A 25,844-nucleotide genomic window follows, 5' to 3' on the forward strand; every position below is an offset into this window, starting at 1 on the left:
ATTAAGTTAAATTGTAAACGTTTTAAATGGCGATTCTGATAACTGTTAATGCACTTCTCCTTCCCTGTTTGTTTTTCTACTAAAAAATTGTTTGTCTTTTAAATTTGACGCTTAAAGTGTTGTGAATTGTCTTACCAAATGTATAGCCGACTGAGTAAGAGATCCTAATAAATTTGGATTATAGTTTTGCAAAATAAAGTTTAGATTAAATTTAAATTTATAAAAATATCCTAAGCCTTGATTCTCTTAAACGATTTTTCAGTAAAAAAAATATTATTATGAAACATACTTTTAAAGACAAATCATACATGATTTTAAACTGATTTAATTCTTAAACATAAACACTCCTTTATACCGAAAATCCAAACATACCCTACCTAGGTTTAACTAAGGCACCATAAACACTACAAGCACTACAACTAGAGGCTCCATGCATGCCACCCTTGAAAAAGACGAAAACCGTTAAAAGAAAATTTGAGGACGTACTCAATGAATAGACATGATTTCTCTACTAATCATGTGTAAAACTTATAGAAATTTCTTGAGTTCTTAATTGTTTTTAGGACTCCTTTGTGAATATATTCTTTGATGTGAACATTATTTTATTATTATTATTATCTAAGGGAAGGATCTATATGTGCGATTATGATGGAAAAGCTTAGAAACTTCAAAGCTATTTTTGTTTTCTCTCTCATTCCTATTCCTAAAGTGATAAGAAAGGAGCAGGTAGAAGATTTTGTTTAAACGTGTTGCACACCACAGATGTACCGTGTTCTCGCCGCAAGTATAATATTTACCAATTGTGCACATTTAAAATAAGAGACTTTGTCTAAGGAGACAAACATATATTTTAACAAATGCACTTCTAACTTTATTTCTTAAGCTCTCATTTGGTGGCTAAAATAAAGATAATAGGATAAAATAAACTATTACTACATCTTATTTGAATTCATCATTTAACGAGTTAATTAATAAGATAGATAAACTTATTTTTGCTGCTTATTAGTAAAAGATAATTCTATAAGGAAAATATAAATTGACAATATTATTTTTTTTCTTTCATTTTACGTCCTCGTACCATACAAATGTTCTTTATTTACCATAAACATTATTAGTACTCCCATATTCATTATCACCATTTTTTTTATTATTGTATCTTTTATAATTATTGTTATCATTGTTACCATTATAATTTCTATTGTTATTTTTAGTTCTTCGGTGTTATTCTTGGCACTACAATTCACCCACTAGTACTATTAGTATTATCCTCATTGTTTTACCCTCATTGTTGGTATCGTTATTATTGTTGGTATTAGTATCATTATTGTTGTTATTTCCTTTGTTTCCCTACCTCCCCTTTCATTGTTTTCACTGCTCCTAGAAATATCATCATTCTAACTATTGTGATTGTTATACTACTGAATGAACCCTAAATGTTCTTTGGTTGGTTTAGTTTTTTATTTTAATAAAACTAATTTTAAAAACTAATGCTAATAAAATACATTTGTATTTGAATATAATACCATGAAACTTGAAAGTGACTTTAAATAAACAATCTTTCTCCGATAATAAAGTGAAATTATTTTAAAATACAAATAATTTATTTGAAGTCTGTCCACAACAAAATTTATTTTTTATTTTGCACAAAAATAATTTTGATAATCCAAAAATCTAACCAATCGTAATTTATTGCAATGCTATTTTCTTAGCTTGTCTAAGGTGATTCTAGTTCTAGATGAAAACAAACAGCCAACAGGTACTTACCCAATAACCCGTAGAGTTGCAATTGCTTAAAGTTTCATTGATTCCATAGACTTGTAGTGGTTGCTGCTTAGGTCCGTCGCTTAATGCAAACCAAACGCTCCCTAACCATGATTGAGTAAATATCCACATCAATCACAGACACTTTCCGTGACCCTGGGAGTTGGGACTCTCACCTCAAGCTTTGGGGAGCACTTGACAAACACTAGCTTTTTACCCTTAAAGAAACATTTCGGTTTCTCTCTCTCTCTATCCTTTATGAGACAACTACATGTCTATGCTTCTCAATCAATTTACTTCTATTATATAGAGGGAGAGTTTGATAGGGTTCAAAAACTCAGGCCATGTTTTATTTAACAGTGCCTGGTTGGCCCATCTTTGTCCAAGGCCTCTTTAATTTTTGGTGCCAATAATGCCAACTTAATTCATCCATATCATTGGACACTTTCTTTGGACTTGTTATACCATTGCTATTGACTCCTACCAAGTAATTTTAAATTATTCTTCAAAAATACTCTTTTCATGGAAATACTATTCTCCTGTACAATTATATAATGGAATCACATTTTTATTATTTACGGAGGAGATGTAAAACAAATAAATAACAAAAACACTATTTTATTGTACAATTATACAACAAAATTATGTTTTGAAAAAAAGATAGAAAAAGTAAACAAAAAAAACGTTATTTATATAATAAAATCGTATTTTCATTGTTTATCTTTTAACACCCGAGTATGTTTGTCATTTGTTTCTCCTTTGAACACTCAACATCTTCAACCATAACCATCATAAAACACCACCAAGACCTGCACACCAAAACACCATATCACCACCTTCCATCACATCACCGCTCCCAACGATCACCCAAGCCACCATCATCGCACGAGCCAAATGACACACCAACAGATCTACACATCACAACACCATGACACATACGGAGGTTCAAATTTGGGACGGAGATGGGTTGGCTTCACAGGGAAGGGGAACTACGAGGAGTGGGCTCACAGGTAATTTCTCAGGTGTGTAGGGCCAATAGCAAATGTGGTAGAAGCCAATATCAACTCCTCACTTTCTTTGATACAAAAAAGCTTAACTACACTCTTGGTCTCTCTATTATCGTTATCTTTTGACTTTTTTTCACGAATTTGATTTTCCACTATTTTAATTATGCAATTTTTATCCATCTATTAATTTAACATCTAATATTTAGGGATTTGACATCTAATATTTACGGAAATGCTAATGTAACACTCTATTGCATATTCACATTGTATTTTTGTTAAAGATGAACCAAATTAGAATTCGTGAAAACAGAATGAAGAAATCAAATTCAAGAAATAACAATTGTAAGACTGTAAGAGTACCTAAAGTATAATTAATTAATTAAATAAATAATCAAAATGGGAAACGCCACATAAAAACAAACTTGGACATAGTTGAAGACTTGAATGAAAGTCCCTCTTAAGCAAAATAGAAGGCTTGATCAGTAAACTAACAACACGGTAACATGGTTTTTTGTCTGTGACATGTTGCACAACAAGCCGTTTTGGTAGTTCTACATCAAAATATTGTTACTCCTCCCTTTGAGACACTATACAGTTAAACTAGGGGTCTCACTTGATGATGAAGGCTCCCCAAGAAACTCTGATCTCAATTTCATCAACAGCCTACCAAGATAATTTAAGCCTTCACCGTCTCGGCCTCCACCCCAAAACAGATCATGTGGCGAAGCCTCAACTAGAACAGAACCAGCAGTAGAGAGCAGCATAGAATTCAAGTGTGGGTAGATTGAGAACTTGCATTTCAGTGCCCTGTACATGACATCGATCTTTATGTTGTCCCAGTCAGACCTTATCTGTGTACCCAATAAAAAAATAATGTTTCAGTCCTCTAACAAAGAAAAGGTAAAGGAACCAATCCAGCAAACATGCTTTGGACATCATGACACTAGCTAATGTATATTATATAGTAGTCATTTGGTATATGTTTTGAAGTTTTAAACTAGCATATGCAATAACAATAACTAAAATGATTTTTAAGTATAGATTTAGAAATGAATACGCTCCAGAACTCCTATATATAAATAAGTATGCGAAAAGGCATGTCATTAGAAAAACAATCAACTGCATGATAGTGACTTCTGCAATACGGCTAAAAGCATGCCTAGCACGTGATAATTGGTTCATGTCTTGATATCAAAGCTCTATGTCCAACTCTTCTGAAATTCAATTCTTGTTACCCCTATCCTTCCAAAGTCAAATTTAGCACAAGGTAATGGGGGGAGGGGGGCATGTGGTTATTTACTTATTATACCCATACAGTAAACAAACAAAAGCTTTAAGTTCAAGTATTCAAACTAAGAGTAATTTAGTCAATAAAGTTTAGAAGCATTTAATATTATTTCCCTGCCCTTGACCCCCCCCCCCCCCCCAATATTGGTTGGGAAGGCAAAAATGAAAGAGGAGAAATTTTGGCCCCTTTATATCCCCTCAAGTATCTTAACCAATCAAGCTATCTTTTAAAAGCCCCCTCCTCCTCCTGCCATTCCCCTCCAATCAAGCTATCTTTTAAGATAATTGATTTGTGACAAAAGCCAGAAGGGAAATATTGTTGTCAGTCAAGTCTCCGAGCCAGTAGGACAAGATCAGACTTTGAGAAAAGTTTGAAAACCACAGAGGATTATACCAGATAGGGTTTCTGCTTTTGCATTGACCTTCCTATTCTTGCAGCTTCTTCTGGACTTTTTGCAGATTTAATCATTTCAACACAATCTTGTGCCAAAGGATCATCCACCCCAATAAACTTGTGAGCCTACACATGAAATATTATCTATAAGCAATGCAATAAAACAACAAACGTAAACAGAATTATATAATTAATGCAAAAAATCAAGTACCTGGTAGTAATGCTCGACACTCATCCAAGTCACATAATCACCATTTTCATCAGGCATTTGAATGGGATGAGGAGAGAAATTTGAAAATGCACCATAAGGATCCCATGTTTTATAGAAAAATATGATCCTTGAATCATATGGTGAGACAGTAGGATCAGCAACAAAAGTTTCATCGGGTGATGGGATTACAGGTACCATGTCTGGTAAGGGCTGAAGAAATCCACTAATAAGCATGTCAGGCCCAACCTGCATTACAGTATCCGGAAACAAAACCTCATCAGAGAAATACAAAGACATTATATATTATAATCAAGAACAAGGCAGCTCGATTGGGAAATTACTTCAACTAAAATATCTAATGCTAGAGATATCACAACTTTTTCCTTAGATGTATTATAGATTCAGCATATAAATGCATAGATCATACATATTTTTGAAAGGGTCAAAAACTCAGTACTTATAAGGGAAACACAAACGAACTCATACTAACCTGCTCATAGCAAACATCAATTAGATTTAAAGCCTGTGACATCTCAACCATCCCAAGATCACCCACAGGAGAAGGTGCATTCTTTCCACCAATAATTTTAGGAGCAACAAAAGCATAAACCTGAAGGGCATAAATATCACCGTTATCCAACATATCATAAAAATAAAATCAAAATAAGATAAAGCCAAATAAGCCAAAATAATTCTAATTGGAATTTGTCTATTGCCATTAAGTACAGCCATCCAAACAAATGGAGCATTTGGTAAGGGTAGTATCTTCGTCACCAAAACCCCCTTCCCAAAAGAAAATAACAACAATGTAGAACACAAGAAAATTGAGAAAGAACTTAAGGGGGATTATCCCATATCAAAGATTTTTTTTCATAATTTTCTGTACTTTAATTTCTGATAGAATTTTATTCTTTCCAGCCAATTACAAGAAAAACAAGTAACTATTATCAAGTTAAGCTTATAGAAAACTTCCTTTTAGTTCAACAATTTTACACCTCCCACTTTCAAAATGCCAAGAAATATGATATACTGATCGTTTTGGTGGATGATTAAAACACAGAAAGGCATTGAATGCCTCTTGATTATCCCAAAAGATTGTGCATAACCCTCCTGTTGCCCATTTATTATTAACCTTAAATGAGTTGCAACAATTGAAAAGTATATCCTAACTATGTCAAAAACAAGTGGAACTTCATTTAAATTTTTCCCAGAGAAAAAAGAAAATGAAGTATGAACAACACCTTGTGAATTACTCCAGATGAAATAGCAGATGCAGCCAATGTTCCTCCGCATTCCCATAAAATTGAAAGATAACCACGATCATGGAAATACTCCATAACTTCTCGGGCATTCAATATGTCAAACTCCACAACCTCAACTCCTTTTGATGCAAGCAGCTTCTGGAAACTCCTTCTTGCACCCCTTTGTGTTACAACTATGGTAGAAACCTCAGACATATCCCACAGGTTTGCTTTCTCCGGAAGATCAAGAGTCTGGGTCATTACAATGCGCATTGGCATATGCCCCCCTCCATGTCTAGCCGTTAGTCTTGGATCTGAGTGAGTTTCAAAGGAGGTAAGCTATAAAAATTCAAATTCAGAGAGAATTGAAGACAGTAACAACAATACTCACTGTCCCTTCGAACTGTATTTCCTCCCACAATAACAGCATCACTTCTACCTCGTAACTCAAAAACTAGATTTCTAGACTGTTTGCAGCTTATCCATGATGCATGGCCAGTGGTAGCAGCAATTTTTCCTGCAGCAGAAAAAGGAAGGTAAAAAGACAAATACAAACACCAACGCAATGCAATTTTTTGCCATAACTCATTCAAGAAAGGGAAAATGAATAGAATTCTGATCTCACCATCAAGGGTCATAGCATACTTAAGAACGGAAAAGGGAACACGCAAAGCAGCTCTACAAATCAAAGGTGCATTGACAAGAAGACACTCTTTCTGCGCATCCTGCAAACAAAACAAAGCAATGCATGCATCTGAATAAAAGCATATCAATCAACCCCACCGAGGTCTATCAAAAAGCCATAAACATTGTAGAACCAGTTGCTTTTTTTTGGTATGAAAACACATATATATCCTTCGTGGGAGAAAATCCAATTCAAATTACGACCACTACAAGCAGCAAAACTCAGACTGAGTGTTATAATTCGAGACTATTGATTAAGCTAAAACAACTCTCTGTCAGTTGATGGACGAACTCAGTGGTCGAGTTATGTTACTTTTATGGTTCAATTGAAACAAAAAGATGATGGAAGAATTGGACACACACCTCAATGAGATTACTAGTGAGATCCTCTCCAAGAAGATCAACATGCAGCCCTTGGTTTCTGAGTGCACGGACAGCATTGCCACGGAGATGTTGCAGGGGATGCCTCATTCCAACCACAACCCTTTTGACCCCTCCCTAGTTTGGTTTCACACACAGGGTAGGATCATTTATCAACTACAAAACACAAACTAGAGCCCAACAACACAACATCGTATCCGTGAGAAACAACAACAACATCGTAATTGTAACACACGCGTGGGGGTTTGGTGACAAACAGAAGAAGAAAGGCGAAGAAGAACCTGGAGCAGAGCAGAGACGGCGCTGTGGTCACCGTGGCAGTCGCCGGGCTCCATGTTGAGGTACGCGGTGGCGCCGCGGCAGAGTTCGCCGGCGGCCTTGACGGCCTGGACCTCCGCGGCGGCGGTGCCCTGGGCGTAGAGGTAGCCCTCGCCGGCGACTTTGCCGGAGGGGGAGACGATGACGCAGCCGAAGTTGGGGTGGGGGGATGTGAAGCCGGCGGATTTGTCGGCGAGGTGGGCGGCGCGTCGGATGTAGGTGGCGTCGAGGGCGTGGGGAGCGGTAGGTAGGGACGCTTTGAATTTGCAGATGATGGAAGAAGGGTTGGCAGTGAGTGTGAGACACGAGAGTGCCATTGTCAACACTCGCTTGTGTTTTGTTTTCTTAGCTTCGGTTTTTCCTCATAAGAAAGGAAACTGTCTTTGGATCCTGTTAGCTCGGTTTGGTCTACTAAAGTGAAATCACAATTGCAACCGATCAAAACCACACCTCAATCTAGATGGCTGTTGATGCTGGGCTTTTTTATTATTATTATTATTTCAACAATTATACATTATAATTGATTTACTTGTTGAAATAAAGTGTTGTTTTAAAAAAATAACAAATATATTATTATTTAATATATTTTTTTGTATGATTAAAAGAACAGATATATCAACATGTCATCGTGTGACAGACATAATCGACAAACTAACTTATATAAATTAGTAAAGAACTTGTAATTTTGAGTATTTTATTTAAAAAACATCTAATGGATCTCAATACTTTAACAAATTAGAACATAGGTGCAAAATAACTTTTGAGGCAAAAATAATTCTGAATTAAAAATTTTATTTTTTTTAATTTTGTTTTTATTCATTGAATCTATATTGGAATGCATGTAAGAACAATTTCAATTAGAATGTAAATATGCACTGAATCTTTAACTCCCATTAATTAAATAAATTCACAATGTGGTTTTTAAAAAAATAGGAAAATTGTTGTCATCTAATATTTATTATTAGTATTATAATAAAAAAATATGGTGTGACATAATTACCAACTCCTTCCTATATAGTCAGAGGTTTAATTCTTATGCCTGAATAAAAACTAACAAAACACCGATCAATATCTTAAGCAATGTTTTTCAAATTGTAACATAATTTGAACATCATCAATCAACAGTTGTGATAAATTATGACTATTGACCGTTAGAAATCAACTTCCTTTCTTTATTAATATAGTATAAACACTTAACACATAATCCGGTAAGAAAATCGTATTAAAATATTGTGCGTAAAATATTTTGATGACTTTACAAAATGTTGCATTATATCTCATTTTAAATGAGCCAAGTGAAGCACACGATATTAGGCTTCGGCCTGCAAAATGAAACAATATCGCTCAAGCTCATCGCCCAATTTAAAATGCCAATTATAAATTTAAAATGCCAATTATAAATTCAAAATCAGAATACTTTGTAGATCGTGTAACTGCTAAGAGCCCATGACTGCTCCAACGTTACCAAAACTACCCATAAAAAAACCATTTGAGAGTATCAAGGGATTTCAAAATGAAAATCAAATCCCATTGTGATTTAGTAATAAAATAAATTAAAAAACCGTTGATTATATGAAGAGGAAACAGAGAGTTGATTACATGGAAAAATAGATAAAGAAAATAAAAACAAAATAGATATAAAAAGTGTAAAACAAGGATAAGAGTACCACCAATAGAATTAGTCAAGCACTGAACTCAAAGTTTCAACAGGGATAAGAGTACCACCCATTATTGAAATAATCACTCAAAATACAGTAATGCACCCGTATAACATATCAAAGTGGCGTGCGGAAAACACACAGGCTCCATGAATATGTCCCGAGAGCACGATGGAGGAGGAGGAGGAGTCAAACACAACACAAATACAAATTAAAAGATAATCAGTACTACTAGGCAGAACCGAATTTAAGAGAATTCGAGCCAAATATCTTAGCTAAATGGTACAAGAGCTGAAAGACAAGGTAATTTCTTCAGCCCTGAACCTCCACCACACTTACTCCTCCTCTTCAGCCTCCTCCAGCCAATTAACAAAGGGTTCCAGCGCCTTCACAAAGGTTTGCCTGTACCGGTTCCAAATAAGCAGCAGTAAGTAGCATAACATGTATAGTGACAGCAAAAATTACAGACACCAAAAGGAGGAAACTATCAATTGGAGTTTTATTGTGAGTAGGACACTAGGACAAGTGTCTAAAAAGAATTCATACCTGCCCTTGGAGTTTGTTCCTTTTCGGAACCAATGAAGAATGGTATCTTCAGCCAGCACATCCTGGTCATAAAGAGATCTAATAATCTCAGGGAACAGCTTCATCAGTTTAGCATCCTCATAGCATTGCATCTGTACTTTGTACATCAGCTCCAGCTCAAGTTTCCCGCTGGTGCAGAATGTATTCAACAATTCTGCCCAAGTTTTTACCTTCACCATGAACACAGTGCAGTCGTCAACAACTTATTACAAAGATAAAACATTTCACACAAAAAAAGAAAAAACTAACTGGTTTTCTTGATATGCAGTTACATGTCAAATCCATTCGCTAAAAGTTTATGTAACCATTAAAACAAGTCAAATTGTGAATGTCTAAACACTATATAAGAACAAAATATCCACCACTAAGAACAAGTCAAGCAGTACTCAGCTAGCTTATGAATACACAATAATATCCATAAGCTCTCCTCAGCAGTTCTTTGGAAATAGGTAAAACCACTGAAAGTTGACACGAGATTCAAGATGTTCAAAACATTAAGAAAAACAAAGGTAAATAACCAACAAATAAATTCCTATAAGAAAAGACCTAGAACTTAACTAAGGTCATAAAATAAGAATTTTCAAAATTCCTTACTTGCATCTGTTTTCTGTTCAATAAGAAACCTAAGTAGACAAGGTCAATGAGAACAAGGGTAAAAATTTCGAAGCAAGCAAATATAAATTGGCATACATGCAAAATATCTAAAGGATACCTGACGAAGGGCTGCATTTGCATTCTGTTGCTGATTTTTTCCAGACCACTGAACAGCATCCATTAAAACATCCCACAAGATCCGCACCACCTCAATTTCCGGCAATTTAGCATCTCTAACTCGCAGCTTCACAGTCTCAATGACTTCAGATGTATCAGCCTCCTCTGTTATCTGTGCTGTTAAAGAAGACTTCATTTCCTTAAGTTTCACCTCAAAAATTTTCTTTTCATTATACTCCACCAAGGCCACCAATCCTTCCTTGCTAAAAAGTTAACAATGATATATTAGTTTCCATCATAGTTAACTGAACAATAGGGAATGACAAAAACACAGTATACTAGTCTAACTAAATATCCAACTATAAAATGTTAGACAAAGTAGCAATTGAATGAAAATAATACTATACCCCCCTCCCGAATTTTAAAGATTAAATAGAAAAACTCATTTCATATGATCAACAAGCAAATGTCCAAATCAAGACAAATCTACAGCAAATGCAGAAATAATAAAATTCCGCACTTCAAATAACAGAAAATTAATAATTGACTACTGTCTAGCACCGTAAGGCATCATTTCATGCTGCAATTCAGGCCTCGTGCAGTCTATTTAACAAAACCCAAGGATTTACTCAAGACTTGCAAGTCTTTCTAACATGATATTTAAGAATTAAGATTATTCAAGGTCAAGTATAATGCAATACTGAAAAGACACAGAATAGCTTTAATATATTATTATATATTGTTATGTTCAACAAAATATTGCACTAAGATTAATCATTGTATTAGTATTCTGCAAAAATAATCATTCACATATTGAGATCAACAAAGCTGTTGGAACTTGCAATATCCAATGGCCTACAAAAGTAGCAAAAACCAATAATTTTAAAGCATATTTTTCTAGGAAGATGTAATTTTCACTAATAAGCAATACTTACGTGAAATGCTCAGAGAAAGCTTCAATGGATCTTTTTGTAGGGGGGAAAATGTCCAAAAGATCCTCCTCTACTTTTCCCCGTTTTAGAATTGAAATAAGATCATCAAGGCTGTTGTCAATCAGATACTCCTTAAAGAAGTCAGTCATAAATGACAGAACTAGCCCTTTGGCCACAAGGTTATCTTTAAGAAGTGGTTGGAACACAGTTTCTGGTGGGAGACCAGACAGCTTCTGAGAGAAAGCAAGTGCTGTGAAGATTGCCAACTTTTTCCTCTCATTTTCCTCGAAAAGTTCCAAGGACTGAAGGAATTTCCGCATAACATTTTCAAGGTTCTTGATGAGAAATGGCCTTCGCCGCAAAATCTTTTGTATGTAGATTACAGATGGTAAAATGACTTCACGCTTAGGCTCACACTCTATTATAGAGTATGGGTGGCGGTCCCCCTCATCAGGCTTGGTAGTTCCAGGTTGTGTACGACCCCCAGTGAAAGCAACCTGAAGTAATGCAAAAGGAGTAACTGGTCAGTAGGACATTGGTAAGTCAGACACTAATCAACAAAACAGTAAAAACCAGAGATTCAGAATGCATCAAGAACATTAAAATTGGATAATGGCTGTATTGATGCTCTAGTAAATGGGATATGTAAGGAAATAAAATGTTATTATCCAGAACAGGGGCATTCTAAACTTGAGCAAAAATAAAACATCAAGACATAGATTTCAAGTTAATTATGGCAATGCCTTGTATCACTGGACAGCAGCCCCCACCTAAAGAGAGAAAAGTGAAAAACTAAGATCATTTACATGCAAGCACACACATTGAGAAGGTCTTGATAAATCGGACAGCATCTAAGCCTGCCACATCATAATAGTTATAGATACCACCAAAGAATGAATGCAATAATACCACGAATTATGCATCCAATTCTCTATAATCACAATCCAAAATTGATTTCCAAATAGCTCATTGAAAACCCATGGCACTGAAATCAACAATAAGAAAATGACACTGAAATCAACAATGATAAAATAAAGGTTTTCTGCTGGTTTAGGAAGCTTGCCTCAAAAAAGGTGTCACCGTATCTTGAAAAGTTAAGGTCTGAAGATTCAATACTCTTAGCAATAAGTTCCTGCAGGCACAAATTACAAAATCAGTTATATGAATAAACCAGAGAGACAGTGTGGATGCAAAACAAACATTAAACAAATGAAAGGCTGCAAAATGCAACCGTAACATTACCAGATCACCAGCATTATCCAAATAAATCTGGACCACTGCATCCGAGAATGCTGCAGGGTCCAGCGGCGCAGCAATATTTCGTTTGCGGGTCTTAATCCGCGTGCCACTGGGGATGGAGATAAACAAAAGATAAGTGCCCACAACATAAATTAAACATACATGATAAATAACACAATAATATAAGCTCACATGCAATAGCCTACAAAATACCAAAGCTGTATGTATAGTACCACTTACTGACTTACATAATTAAATGAACCCTCTAACACTAGCTGCAAAAGATGTAACGAATCTAAGCCATAAAAAAAATTAAGTGGGGTTTATTTGTCAGAGAAAGATTACACGGGGAGTGTAAATTAAGAATGCAAAACCCTAAAAATAATCGAAAACAACTCAATGGGCGGTGAAGTTAGAAAATAAAACTTTGGTTTTGGGGTATGCTGAGGATGTTAGGAAGGAAGGAATATAAGAAAACCAATGGGGGAAGAAGTGTATTTGAAATGTTCATAACATGTCAGTTTAATTAAGCATACACAGCATGTAGCATTAAAAAAACACATCTTAGCTATACAAAAACATAGAAGAAGAGAACAAAGTATTATCGTGAGGGGAGAAAGAACGAAACTTACCCAAGAGTGGGTCTCTCCTTCGAGCTGCAAATAAAAAAAACAAGATTAGTGACCGAAAAAGAAAAAAAAACAATAATAATTTCAATCTTTATATAGATTTGAGAAAAAATAATAAGATTTTAATTAAAGGGGACAAAAAAAAAAACAAAATCGAAATCGAATCGGAGTGGGTGGATCAGGCGGTGTTAGGGAAACCCTAAATTGGTATGGGTTTCAGAAAAACGAATCGGAGAAGGCTCCGGATCTACGAAAATCGCGACGGAAAATAACGAAAATTGCTGATCTATTACGCAAGGGGAATTGAAAAAAGGAATCGCGTTGCGATGGGTTAGATCTGTGAAACGCGAAACGCGAAAGCGCATAGAAGAGGAGAATAGAGAAAGAAGATAACCTCATAAACCAAGACGAAAGAGAATCGGAAGATCGGTGAGTCTGTAACTCTGTGCTTGATGAGAAGAAGAGCGAGAGCGAGAGAGAGAGACAGAGAGAAAAAGGGAGAAGAGAAAAGAGGACAGAACCGAACTGGGTTTGGTTTCAGACACCCGTATTTATATGATTAATTAATTAAATTAATAATTGTAATTATTTACTATAATTATGTATTATTTAATTAATTAATGTTGTTAAATTATACTATTCACCCTTTTGCTTATCTTTCAAACAAAATTTATTTGATATTTTATTTTTCAAATTTGGATAGACTTGATCCTTCCAAAATACCAATAATTTTCAATCTTGAGATATTATTTTAAACTTTTTCTAATAATTTAAGAAATGAAACCTATCTATCTTATTAGATTGAGTTATAAGAAAATTATAAAAATAAATATTTAAACCAAAAGAGCTGTAAACAAAATGAAAAATCGTGTGACAATCTGATAAAACAATAAGTCTAACAATTAACTAAAAAATTAAAAACCTTAATATCAAATTATTTTTCTGTTATTTGTGTAACTAATTTTTCATATGATTTTTACCTTTGTTTTGCCCTTTTTTGTTCATCGGTTGGTTAACATACATTTTACGTTGAATCAATAAAAAGAAATTGAAATGATGTTTCAAAATAAAAATAAAAAATCAAGATAATATAACCCAACTTTAAAAAACAGATTTCAAGAGGAATTCTTTGAAAGGTCACATAACTAACACTAATTTTAATACGATAAAAGACTAAAAGTATAATTTATTCTATTGGCATAGATATTGATTTCATTAATGTAAGCAGTTGTGCTTGAAATTATCAATAATTTTAAATAAAAATATTAAAATATATTCTATTAAGATATTTAGTTCTAAAATTAAGGTATTTTTTAATCCCCAATCACAAATGACTTTATCAATATCATTTGACGTATTTAATGAAGGCATCTGCAATTGCCATGTGGATTTTAATATGACACGTTTTCATCATTAAATGCCTCAAATCTAGGGATTCATCTTTTTTTAGTTCCAAAATTAAAATTTATATTTTTTTAATTTTTCAAAGTTCAACCAATTTCACCTTATCTGATGAACTCATTCCTAAAATAACATTCATTTAATTAAGGTTTTATTTTCAATATTTTTTTTCTTTATATCATTTTTAATGAATGATATTCTTTATATCATTTTTAATGTATGATAGTTTAAAAAATAAAGTTATTTTTTAAATGGGAGTTATGTAATTAAATTATGTTAACTAACTTTTTAATTTATAAATTAAATTATTTTTTTATATTCGATACCACAAGTATGTAATAGCCTAATAGGCAAGAAAATAGATATTTAATTTTTAATATATTAAATATAATAGAACGTGTCAATATTAAATGTTGTTAAACATTAACTACCCTGTATCCTCTATGTAAATTATAATTAAAATATCTATCTTTATTGAAAGTGTTCTTAGTTGTAATTTTATTTTCTCTTTTAGTTCTCGTGGTCAAGTTTTGACTGACTCGTTTCAAGAAAAATAAATAACATTAGTCAAAACTTAATTGCGTTCAGTAGCATGTAAGCTTGCTTTTCCATTTTTCCTAATTTCGTTCATGTTTCTTTAAGTGGTATTAGTCCAAACTTTGATTGAGAGGATCGAAAGAGTAAAAAAATTGTAACTATATATAAAAATCAAAATAAGATGTTTTAAACTACCAGACTTAAAAGAAAAAATTGTTGTGACAGTAAGGATAATTAAGCCTAAATAAAATAAACATTTACCTTGTGTATTGTAATGACTAAAATACTAGTATTAAATTAAATATTGCAATGACTAAAATACTAGTATTAAAGTAGTTAATTAATATTATATTTAAACACTAAATAAAATATCAAAAGTATTAAATATTACATGAGGACTAAAAGAGAAAATTCTTGCAAATATAAGAATCAAAAGGATAATTAAACCTACATAAAATAAATATTTATCTTGTATTTTGTAATGACTAAAATACCAGTATTAAATATTAAAGTAGTAAACATTAAATATTAAATTTAAAAATTAAATAAAACATCAAGTATTAAATATTAATATTCAAGATTAAATACCAAAATACACTAAATATTTAATATTTACAACAAGTTACATATAGACCACAGCATATGCATTGACCATAATATAATTTACACAATTACATCTCCTAGAAACATAACGGGAGGAAGGGGTATAAAACAAAGGTTTGTTTCTCAACACATAGTCCTTGGTTGATTATTTATTTACAAAACAACTAACCGAAACTAAAGGAAATTTAATTAAAAGTTGAAGACACGTTCTTCATTAATTACTAGTTCAAGATGCCTTCTTTTCCTCTTTCCTTTATCTCTGCAACTTCAAAGTTTAATTAAGATCTATGCATTGCGATGTCTTTCTCTTTCCCTCCCTCTCTCGCTTTTTCTATAGGCTCTATATTGTCAAAAATTGCAAAGTGACCATAAAAAATACCAAGGTGAGATTAGATACAATATAACATAGTACTGAAAATTGAACAACACTTATGACCATAATTTACTTACTGGCACTGTAAAACCCACGATAAAATGTAAACTGGCACAGAGATAGTCATCACAGCCTGCGTGAGACCAAATTCAATTATAATTATTATCATCACAAAAGTTTTTTTTTTAAAGTTTATCACAAAGTATTGAATATTAGTATTGATCACTACAGAGTTAGATTAAATTGAATTGATTGTCAATTATATATAACGTAAGTCAGATAATGCAAATGTTGGTCATATATACACACTTACGCAGTACAAAAAACGAGCAAATTTCTCCTCCTTGGGTGGCGCACATTCATAGGCATCCTTTATAAGTAGCACCGCGATAAACTGTGAGCGATTCGTTTAAATTATAAAGAATTTGCCCAAATGATAGATGTTCTAAAATTTAGTGAATACAATTTGTCATGCCAAATAAACATAGACAAGGAATGTAAAATAATGAGCTTAAAGTAAGTGCATAAATAAAAATAAATAAAATTATGATTCTATTATTGATTAATAATATGAAATATTTGCCAACTTTATTGATAAATATCAATAAAAACCTAATTGATTGATCACTCTTGATGTAGTGTCTATTTTAATTAAAACTCAAATATAAAATCTTATTTAAGAAATTGATTGAATTAAAAATATTAATAACTTGTTAGTATATTGATTATGATTAATTTAAATATTTAATATTAATCTTGAAAATGAATGTAAGATTAGTAGTCATGATCATCACACATACATATATGTTGCATGCACAATGTATACAATTGATGAGTGCCAAGTCTTACGATGACGAGTGACATGCCAAATATCACACCTCCACTAGGGTTTTTCAAGCTGAAGTCTTTGTTCATTGAATCAATGAGGCCCTTGGTGGCACGGTCTGCCAGCACCAAAGGTGACCAAATTTCAGTGCTGGTTCCAGGAATAGTCCATTCCTCCCTGCACAGAAAAGCTTGTACTTTGAGATTATTATTCATGTTTTAGTTATTTTTTTACACGTATATAATGACAACAGTGAATTTTAAATTTAAGATTTATGTATAAATTATTCAAACTTCCATCGCTAAGTAGACCTTAGTATATTATACTCGTGTTTTAATTGATTATGTTCTAATTCGAACCAAGATTACAGCTCACAAATAATTTGTTAATTAATTAAACTTTAAGCATGCTAATTTATGTTAATTAACTAAAAAATTTAAATTATAAGATTGATTTACGGTTAAAGAAATAAGACAGCTGAAAAGATTGTAGATTCAAATTTTTTCTACTAAGTTAATCATTAATATCTGTGGATAAGAAGAATAACATGATTGAAGAACAATAAGTAGATATAACTTGCCTTAATATAGTTATCTCGGTGTCATCATCATCATAATGAAGTTCCGGAAGTGGGTAATCATTTGGATTGTAAGGCTGCACATCCCAATCATGAAGAAGAGAAGCACAATAAAAAAAAATAAAAAATCTCTTTATGCGTTAGTTGCAATCTAAAACATAACTCTATTGAAATGAATTTTCTAGGAGTCCCTAGCGGTGAAATTTTTAAAAAAAGAAAAGAAAAGAAAAAGACAAATAAATAAATTATAACCTGGATATATTTTTGTAGTGTATGTAATTTACTAATTTTCATCAACAGGTAATTAATGATATTGCATCTTCGCGTATTCTTAATGATATCTAAATAGGATATATGAAGAAATCCTGTAAAAAAAAAAAAAAAGATATATAAGAAGAAATAAATGAGCAGGCAAGAAATTCCATACCTTCCTGCAAATCTCACATAATATCATGCGGCCTTTGGAATTGTACCATTGATCAATGCATCTCTTGTGAACATACTAACACAAGGAAGGAGAAAAAAGAAGTTAATTTAATGGTCAAACCATTATATATATATATATATATATATATATTAAATATAAACTTGTAACTGAAACCAAAGGTAAAAATATGTGGGGTTGTACTTAGAAATATTTTTTAAAATTTTTTGAAAGGGGGTTGTACTTTGAGATTATTATTCATGTTTTGTAGTATATGTAAAAATGTTTTTAAAATTTACTAAAAGCTAGCTGACATAAAATATTATCCATTTATAAGGGTAAAAAAAAAACTATATACCTTCACGCTACCATTGCAATTGCAGGGTGATTCCATATTAAAAATAAAGTCCTCTTCTTGACAGTAGCGACAATCTCCCTTTTCTTGAGTTTCTTCATCTTTCTCTTCAGGTTTTTGGACATTGTCCACATAGGCATCATCGGTTACATGTTTTTCTTCCTTTGCAACTTCAAGTGATAATGCATTCAATTTCTCAATGGGGATTGCAATGTGTTGTTGAGTGGTCGAGACAGTTACATGATCTCCCATGATGTAAACCGGCATCTAGCTATAATGGAAAAACATGGTTATATCATATATAGCTCAAGAAAAAAAAAATTATCGGTGTGTTTGTTTTGGTTATAATAAATGTATAATTAATGTATATGTGTATTGATTGCTCTTGAGAATGAAAAAATAATAAACGAAACTTGATTAGTTCATCTGTTCATGCCATTAAAGAAAGTTAAACAACTTTTTTCTATATATATATATAGGTGCCAAAATAAGCAGAAGGGAAAGAAGAAAAAGAAAACAGATGTTTAATGGTATGAAACCTGATCAAATTTATTTATTATTTCTACTTTATGTTATTTTCACAACAAATTAACTTGTAGTCTCACCACCCTAAATTCTGCAAGAAAAGTACATAGAGATCTATATTAATAACACCTTCAAAACCCGCTACAAATTTTGACCTTGTCCATGACTGGTTAACTAAAATCAACAATAAAGAAAATGAAAAGAAGTTTAAACCGAAGCTTGAAAATCCATCTAATTAAGTTAATTGATCATGTACATGCAAGAATGATGCAAAGAGAGAAAAGGAAGAAAAAAAAAAGGTAGAGGTTTGCACGAAGTTTAGTTTAAAAACTCAGTTCAGATCTTCACTACATTACATGCATGACAAAAACAATCTAAAATCAAGAAAAAGGAGAAAAATTAAACCTAGCTAGTTCATTAGAAAAAAAATGCTTCGAGAAGAAAACACAGACTTACATGCATAACCTTCTCTAGTATCTCATTCCCCTTTAAGAAACTAATGAAGCTACGAATAAAATAACATCTGTTAGTTGCTTAACAGATAACTAAGGAGCGTTTACTTCATTAAAAACCAAAACGGTTTCATAAATTTTATACAATTAACTCTACGGTTTTAAAGATGACAATGGATGAGTAATAATAATAATAAAAAAAGATGACAATGCGCGAAATATAACCATATTAAAAATCTGCATAACAAGCTACACTAAAAGCATTCACCAAAACACACACACTAAAAAGCATTGGCAAAAGCTACATGCAAATTAACTACAAGAAAAATTAAAATTAATGACGAAAAATAATAATGAAAAAAAAATTACCATTGGTCCTTTAAACTTCTAATTTTTTGTAGTGAGAAACAAAAATTAAAATTCCTAACCAACTAGGAAAAAAAGAGACTTGACCATTAGAGAAAGTGATTACCAGATTTGACTCCCCTGTTGGCAGAAGAAAAATTCAAAAAAAAAAGAACACTGGAAAATATTTTACTCCTTCTCTGCCAATTTCTTGCTTGAATTCTCTGTGCTGCTGAACATATATAGCAGGAGCAGGCAGCTATTTATAATAATTGTGACTGGTGAATGTGAACACTAACAATCCGTGAATATATAATCTAATTCTGATCAGAAACTGAGATGAACATGAACAAAGGGCATGTGTAGGGTCCACAGATGCAAAAGTTTCATTTGGTGCTTCTCATAGACGTGTAATTCTGGTTTCATGCCACATAGTTGAGACCCTCTTGGCACTATTAGGCTTCCACTGCCACAACATCCCTCTTGGCCATTTTTATAATTTCTGTTTCAGTTTCTGAAAATGAGCCTCAATAGGGTGTTTCACAAATTGGCTTTTTTCTCAAATTAAGCAAACAAAAAAGCCCTTTGATCCGCGAGGTTAATTTATCAGAATTCAAAGAGTACGTGGTTAAATGCCACCGACTAAATTCACTTCTATTTCATCATCTTTGTGATTTTGCTTTGTTTTTATTTGTTAAGGTTCTTCCACATGTTGATGTATGTGGCAAACTACCACTGAAATCCGGTGCACCTTTTGAGTGTTAAGCATAAATATAATGCTCAGTTTCTTATTTAGTTTTTATATATAGATGGGCATCATGTGCCTAAAGGTTAGATTTATTGTTTCACTTTATTTTTAGTTTCTTGTTTCACATTAAAAATAGATATTTAACATGTTTTCTGTTATGCTTTAGCCATTAAATTTATTCTTTGAATTTAATGATGATGTACTAATAACAATAAAATAATTTTATAATATTAACTAGTCAAATATATGATTATAATTTTTAAAATAATTATTATAAAAATTAATAAATTTATTATATATCAAAATTTATCATTAAATAACAATATAAAATTATTATCATTACATATAATATTTTCCTTGACCTCTTTCCAATGCAAAATTGACACATAACGATTTATATTTTTCATACTAAAAAGATATTTACATCAATTATGTCACGATATAGTAATATGTAAAATTTAAACTAATAATACATATTAAAAAAATCATATTATATATCTTAATTACAAAAATGAGAAGTTGAGCAAATTAAATAACAAGAACGCATATATAAATCTTATACATGGTTTTCATTTGTTTTTTTTTTTCAGAAAGTATTTTTAATGAAGAATAAAAATAAAAATATTTAAATTTTGAATAAATGGTCAAACTGATTGTTTGTCACCAACATATTCCACCAAATTGATTTGTTTTCCATTAACTCTTGGCTTCTTTGATTTTATAACTTCTACTGATCCAATTCATCAATATTTTCAGTTAACTTGGTCGATCTGATTATTTTTTTAATCCTTAGATGCATCACTACAAAGAAAAAGAAAATTATGAAATCTCAATAATTTGTAATGAAACAAAAATTCATTCCAAAACCATGATAATCAGTCTAATTCTTCAAGTTTCTCTGTGGGCTGTGGAAATTAATGGATCAAAATTCTTACTCTCTTAACTCAATGGACAAGGTGGAAAAGTTTTAAGTGGTAAATTTTCAATTGTTTCACCCCAAACAAAGGATGGTCACATTGTCACAATATACAATTTATTATCCCAAACAATTATGATCCTCCACTAATTATAGAGAAAATATAACACTACTTACAGATTCTTTTCTTTTTATATTATATTTTACACACATAAAAAGTGCACGATCAATTTTTAAACAACTTTGAACTTTTAGAATGTGTCTTGTTTGTCAGTTAATTTGGATAACCCCTAACGTTTCATTCACGCGTTTCAAAGCAATGAATAGAGAAGCAAGTATACAGGTAGATCCAAAAAAACGTGGATTACATTCAAATCTAACGTTTTTCCAAACACACCTTTAGTAGTATGATCTTCTTACATCTTTAGGGTTATGGCATAAACAAGCTAATACATGTGTCGCTTACTTTTTTAAAATATAAAAAATTTAAAAATACAAAAACAAATTAACTTTTACATAACAAAATAATAAAATGTTTTTAACCAATATAAACTAAAATAAAAAAAAATATAAGTTGTCATCTATATTACAAAATAGCAAAATATAATAAGTAATCAACAAATAAAATAAAGGTGACTCAATTTTAATAATAAATTTAAAACAAAACTCAAGGTACATAAAATATTAATCTCAAAATCAACATAAATAACACATGCAATATTAAATTTATCATTTACAAAATAATAATTATAAAAGGTAATTAGTAAAAACATAAATTGGGCCAGTAGAAAGGCTCAACCTCTAACGAGGTAGCCTATATTGTGCTAGGGAAAAAAAATTGAGTCAAGCCCAACCAAAGGCATTTATATCCACCACAGTTTTCATTTTCCATCTTGCACCTCCCAAAAGAGTCTAGCTAAATAAAATAACCCTTTTCAATTTATGGATCTCTCCGTTTCAGAAATAAAAATAAGAAAATTGAATCATTCCTTTTTATTTTTTTTTCAAATTGAATAAATGTTAGTTGGATGAGACACCTCTATTATGAAATGATTATTTTAAAATATAATATTTTTTCAGAATAATTATTTTTTTATATTCCAAAATACTTATTTCGAATATGATTTTCGAGTTCTGGAATAGAAAAAATATTCCTATAAGAAAAACTATATTATTTAATAGCTGTTTAGGAAAAGTATTCTATTATGAAATAACCATTTTGAATTTAATGTTGGTTGATTAGAGCTATAGAAACTCATACCCAGAATTCCCGATGATAAAAAAAATAGTGATTATATCTGCACATTCCCGTTAAATGACTTTCACTGTTGTGCGATCTTCGTCGTTCTTGGCGTGCGCAACCATGGCAGCATCGCCCGTGACTGTCGTTAAGTCATATTCGCATGTGAACTTCCCATTCTTCTTTTATTCTTTGAACTGGAATCAAAATTAAAATTCCTTTTGATCTTCCCTTTAAGAATCCCAACACTTGCACATGGAAGACGAGGTGCTTGGGGGGCACAGTGAGGTGCTAGGGCTCAAGGAAATAGTTGTTCTGAAATGAGAGGTGCAGAATATGAATGTCCTATGTTCAAACATGAATTTTCATAACCCAACCTAGCTCATTAAACATTAAACATTTAATATTAAATAGAAAATCAAGAACATCCTCATTTCCCACGAGGTCCGATTTATATATTCTGGTAGAGTAGTTCAAACTCGCAAGAGACCGTGGAACACACTTGTTCTATTACACTAGCTTTTTTGAGCTAAAACCGAGTAAGCAACCATTGGCAAATTGCACCCTCGTTTCCCACGCTTACCAGCTGGTAATAGGATAAGATGATGAGTCTATTTGCTATGTTATTCTTTTTAGGGTTAACGGGATTTTTTTATCTATTATGTTTTTGGAGTTGTTCGTTTTAGTATATTAGATTATAAAAAATTTATTATAGTTCTTTATATTTTTAAAATATATTGTTTTGGTTATTTTTAAAATTTTAAAAAGGATTAAAATGATATATTTTAAAAACACAAATGATTAGAATAAAACTTTTAAAATTGAAATATAATAGACCGAAAGTGACATTAATTCATCTTAAAATTGTGACAAAGACGAAAGTGGGGAAGTGATCCTTTTGGATCCACAGCTAGAGGTAGAGCGATAGAAGGAGGAGGAGTTCACCCATTGTGATTAAAAATAATTGGTGAATGAAATTATTATTGTTATTAAATGATCAAATAAAATAATAATAATGAGAGTGAAGATTATTATTTGGGGTTTCAAATCCATATTTTCTTTTTTAATGTCACTGTGTTAACTTAGCCATCAAATGGGTCTAACTTATTTGTTGAGTAAGGGTGTGTAAATTGTTATAAATCCTCTAACATTGTCTTCAATTCTTATATATAAAAAATAATGTCAACTTAACTATTTTTAAATTTAAAGCACGAATAGATACAAATATTTCTAACAAAAAATTGAAAAAAATATTAATATGATAAATTTTAGAAAATATAAAGGAGCAAAATGAAACTTTTAAAATATAATATACTGAAACAATTGCAAAACATAAGGGACCAAAAATAACATTAAACCATTCTAAAATTTTAAAAGTTAAAGGTTAATAGAATACTAACATTTTTTATGGAAAATTGAAAAAATGACCAAAATGATATATTTCAAAAACATAAAATGATCAAATGAAATTTTTAAAATTTAATATACCAAAGTAAAACAATTGTGAAACATAATAAACTTTATTAAACCTTCTTTTTATATAGCAAAAACACACTTTTAAAAATTTATTTATTTAATTTTCCATATGTTTGTTTCAGCTTTTAAAAATAATTAATTAAAAAAGAATAAAATTTAATTAAAATCAGGAACCATTTCACGTAACTTTTCACAAAATTAATTATTTTTTAAAAAATATTTGTATAATTTAAAACAAATACATACATTATTACGTACACTAGCTTAAATGTAGCTTACTTATTGTATCCTTGTTACTGAATATAAGATTTTTTTTTATAAAAATATTGTTTATTCTTTTAATAAGATATTTTTCAAGTTATGTTAAGTATTAATTATTTTTTTAAAAAAATATCAGTAATTAATTTACAATATAAATTAATAAGATGAATTTTTTTTATAAGAATCAAAGAAAAAGACTAATACACATTAATTAATTAATTAAGTATAAAGTATAAAGTCAAAAGAATGATTAGTACCAATCATTTTAAAAATAATTTTGAAAAAAATAATACAAATTGCTCATAAATTTAAAGATAAATTACAAATGATTCTCCTAAAGTTTAAGAAAATTACACATAATTTTCATCTTTTTGTAAAATCTATACATGACTACCTAAAGATTAAAGAAATTATACATGTCTCATTTCTATCTTAAAAACCTACACAAACCTCTAAATGTTATCTAAACATTTGACAATAACAAGTAAATTGGTAATTTTAATTAAAAAAGACTAAAATATATTTTTATGTTCATAAATATGAAAATATTCAAAACCTATAAAAAATTGTCTAATTTTTATTTTCACAAAATTTAAATATATTACTTTTTGATTCAGAGTTAGTTTAATGTTATTTGAACTTACATCCAAACTTTTATGTATGTTGTTACAGAAAATGTTAGATTTTTTAACTTTTTTACATTAGTCATACATATAACTGATGTAAAAAAGTCAAAAAATCTGGTTTCTATAACAACATACATGCAGTTCTAATAACTTGAACCTAGTTTTGGGCCAAAAATTAGCATATTTAAATTTTGCAATGATGAAAATTAGACAAAAAAATTGTGACAAAATTTCAAATATTTTTATATTTATGAGAACGAAAATCATATTTTAACATTTTTAATGAAAATTATTGCTATTGTCAAATGTCTAAACCATATTTTGGGAGTTTTTTTATATTTTAAAAATAGAAGAAAGACGTATGTAATTTTCTTAGTGTAATTTATTTTAAATCTAATATTGCAAACTAAATTAACCATATTTTTTTAAAAAAATGTGAATTAATTAAAAATCTTATATTTAGGAATAATGATAATATATATATATATATATATATATATATATATATATATATATATATATAGATAGATAGATATAGATAAAAAAATATGGTAGACTAATTTTTTAATAATTATTAAAATATATCTAAATAAATAAGAAAAGTCGTGTTATATGTCTACTTCAATTAGTTAAACATAATGTGTGGGTTATTGTGAATCTTCAATATTTATTTTTTATTTTTATAGATAAAAAATATATATATTTAATAAGTAGATAAATATTATATTTATTAAATTTCTTTAATAGTTTGATTTTACAGGAAATTTCTTTAACAGACATAAATACTATATAAATTAATACAATTAAATATTTAAATTTTTTGATTTGTAAAAAAAAAATATAAAAAGTTTACAATAAACTCTTACTCCATGTTCAATCAAGTGAATTTGGGCATTAAATACATACATTAAAATATTTTCTGGTTTGTGTGCTTATTTTTTTTTCTTTCTAAAATGTAAGAAAAAGCTAATCTCGTTTCATGGAAGGAAAATTTACTGTCCAGCATTTTCTTTGTTTTTGGTTGGAGAACTTCAGTACTTAGAGGCTGTATTTAGTCTCAACTAATATGTTTATTAAGCCTTGAAAAATTAAAATTAAAATTAGTCATATTATTTTTGGGT

At 30.7% G+C, this 25,844-nt stretch overlaps 3 protein-coding genes across 7 annotated transcripts; all 3 read right to left on the reverse strand.

The window, feature by feature from the left end:
• Positions 1-3,117: 3,117 nt before the first annotated feature.
• LOC114397702 (riboflavin biosynthesis protein PYRR, chloroplastic-like) lies at positions 3,118-7,708 on the reverse strand. Its single transcript, XM_028359878.1, has 9 exons — positions 7,248-7,708; positions 6,949-7,083; positions 6,527-6,626; positions 6,293-6,418; positions 5,902-6,215; positions 5,151-5,270; positions 4,661-4,906; positions 4,450-4,575; positions 3,118-3,619 (listed from the first exon to the last, which is right to left on the reverse strand). Exons 1-9 carry the CDS (start codon positions 7,599-7,601, stop codon positions 3,356-3,358), a joined length of 1,785 nt encoding a protein of 594 aa, XP_028215679.1. The 5' UTR covers positions 7,602-7,708; the 3' UTR covers positions 3,118-3,355.
• A 1,188-nt stretch (positions 7,709-8,896) lies between these two features.
• On the reverse strand, positions 8,897-13,573 carry LOC114395844 (basic leucine zipper and W2 domain-containing protein 2-like). The gene is made up of 8 exons (XM_028357711.1): positions 13,433-13,573; positions 13,042-13,065; positions 12,413-12,518; positions 12,234-12,302; positions 11,174-11,667; positions 10,240-10,501; positions 9,489-9,697; positions 8,897-9,344 (listed from the first exon to the last, which is right to left on the reverse strand). Exons 1-8 carry the CDS (start codon positions 13,435-13,437, stop codon positions 9,278-9,280), a joined length of 1,236 nt encoding a protein of 411 aa, XP_028213512.1. The 5' UTR covers positions 13,438-13,573; the 3' UTR covers positions 8,897-9,277.
• A 2,032-nt stretch (positions 13,574-15,605) lies between these two features.
• On the reverse strand, positions 15,606-19,968 carry LOC114396052 (E3 ubiquitin-protein ligase MARCH2-like). Of its 5 annotated transcripts, XM_028357946.1 has the most exons (9): positions 19,584-19,962; positions 19,116-19,164; positions 18,138-18,405; positions 17,783-17,857; positions 17,359-17,432; positions 16,802-16,955; positions 16,266-16,346; positions 16,030-16,085; positions 15,606-15,919 (listed from the first exon to the last, which is right to left on the reverse strand). In XM_028357946.1, exons 3-9 carry the CDS (start codon positions 18,399-18,401, stop codon positions 15,865-15,867), a joined length of 759 nt encoding a protein of 252 aa, XP_028213747.1. In that variant the 5' UTR covers positions 18,402-18,405; positions 19,116-19,164; positions 19,584-19,962; the 3' UTR covers positions 15,606-15,864. The 5 variants fall into 5 exon arrangements, with proteins under 5 accessions (XP_028213747.1, XP_028213749.1, XP_028213748.1 ...); XM_028357948.1 differs by lacking the exon at positions 19,116-19,164 and having other exon boundaries at positions 16,266-16,322; positions 19,584-19,966; XM_028357947.1 differs by lacking the exon at positions 19,116-19,164 and having other exon boundaries at positions 18,138-18,401.
• Between the last annotated feature and the right edge of the window lie 5,876 nt (positions 19,969-25,844).

Source organism: Glycine soja, chromosome 18 (genome assembly GCF_004193775.1).
Source record: "Glycine soja cultivar W05 chromosome 18, ASM419377v2, whole genome shotgun sequence".
In the NCBI taxonomy this organism is placed as follows: domain Eukaryota; kingdom Viridiplantae; phylum Streptophyta; class Magnoliopsida; order Fabales; family Fabaceae; genus Glycine; species Glycine soja.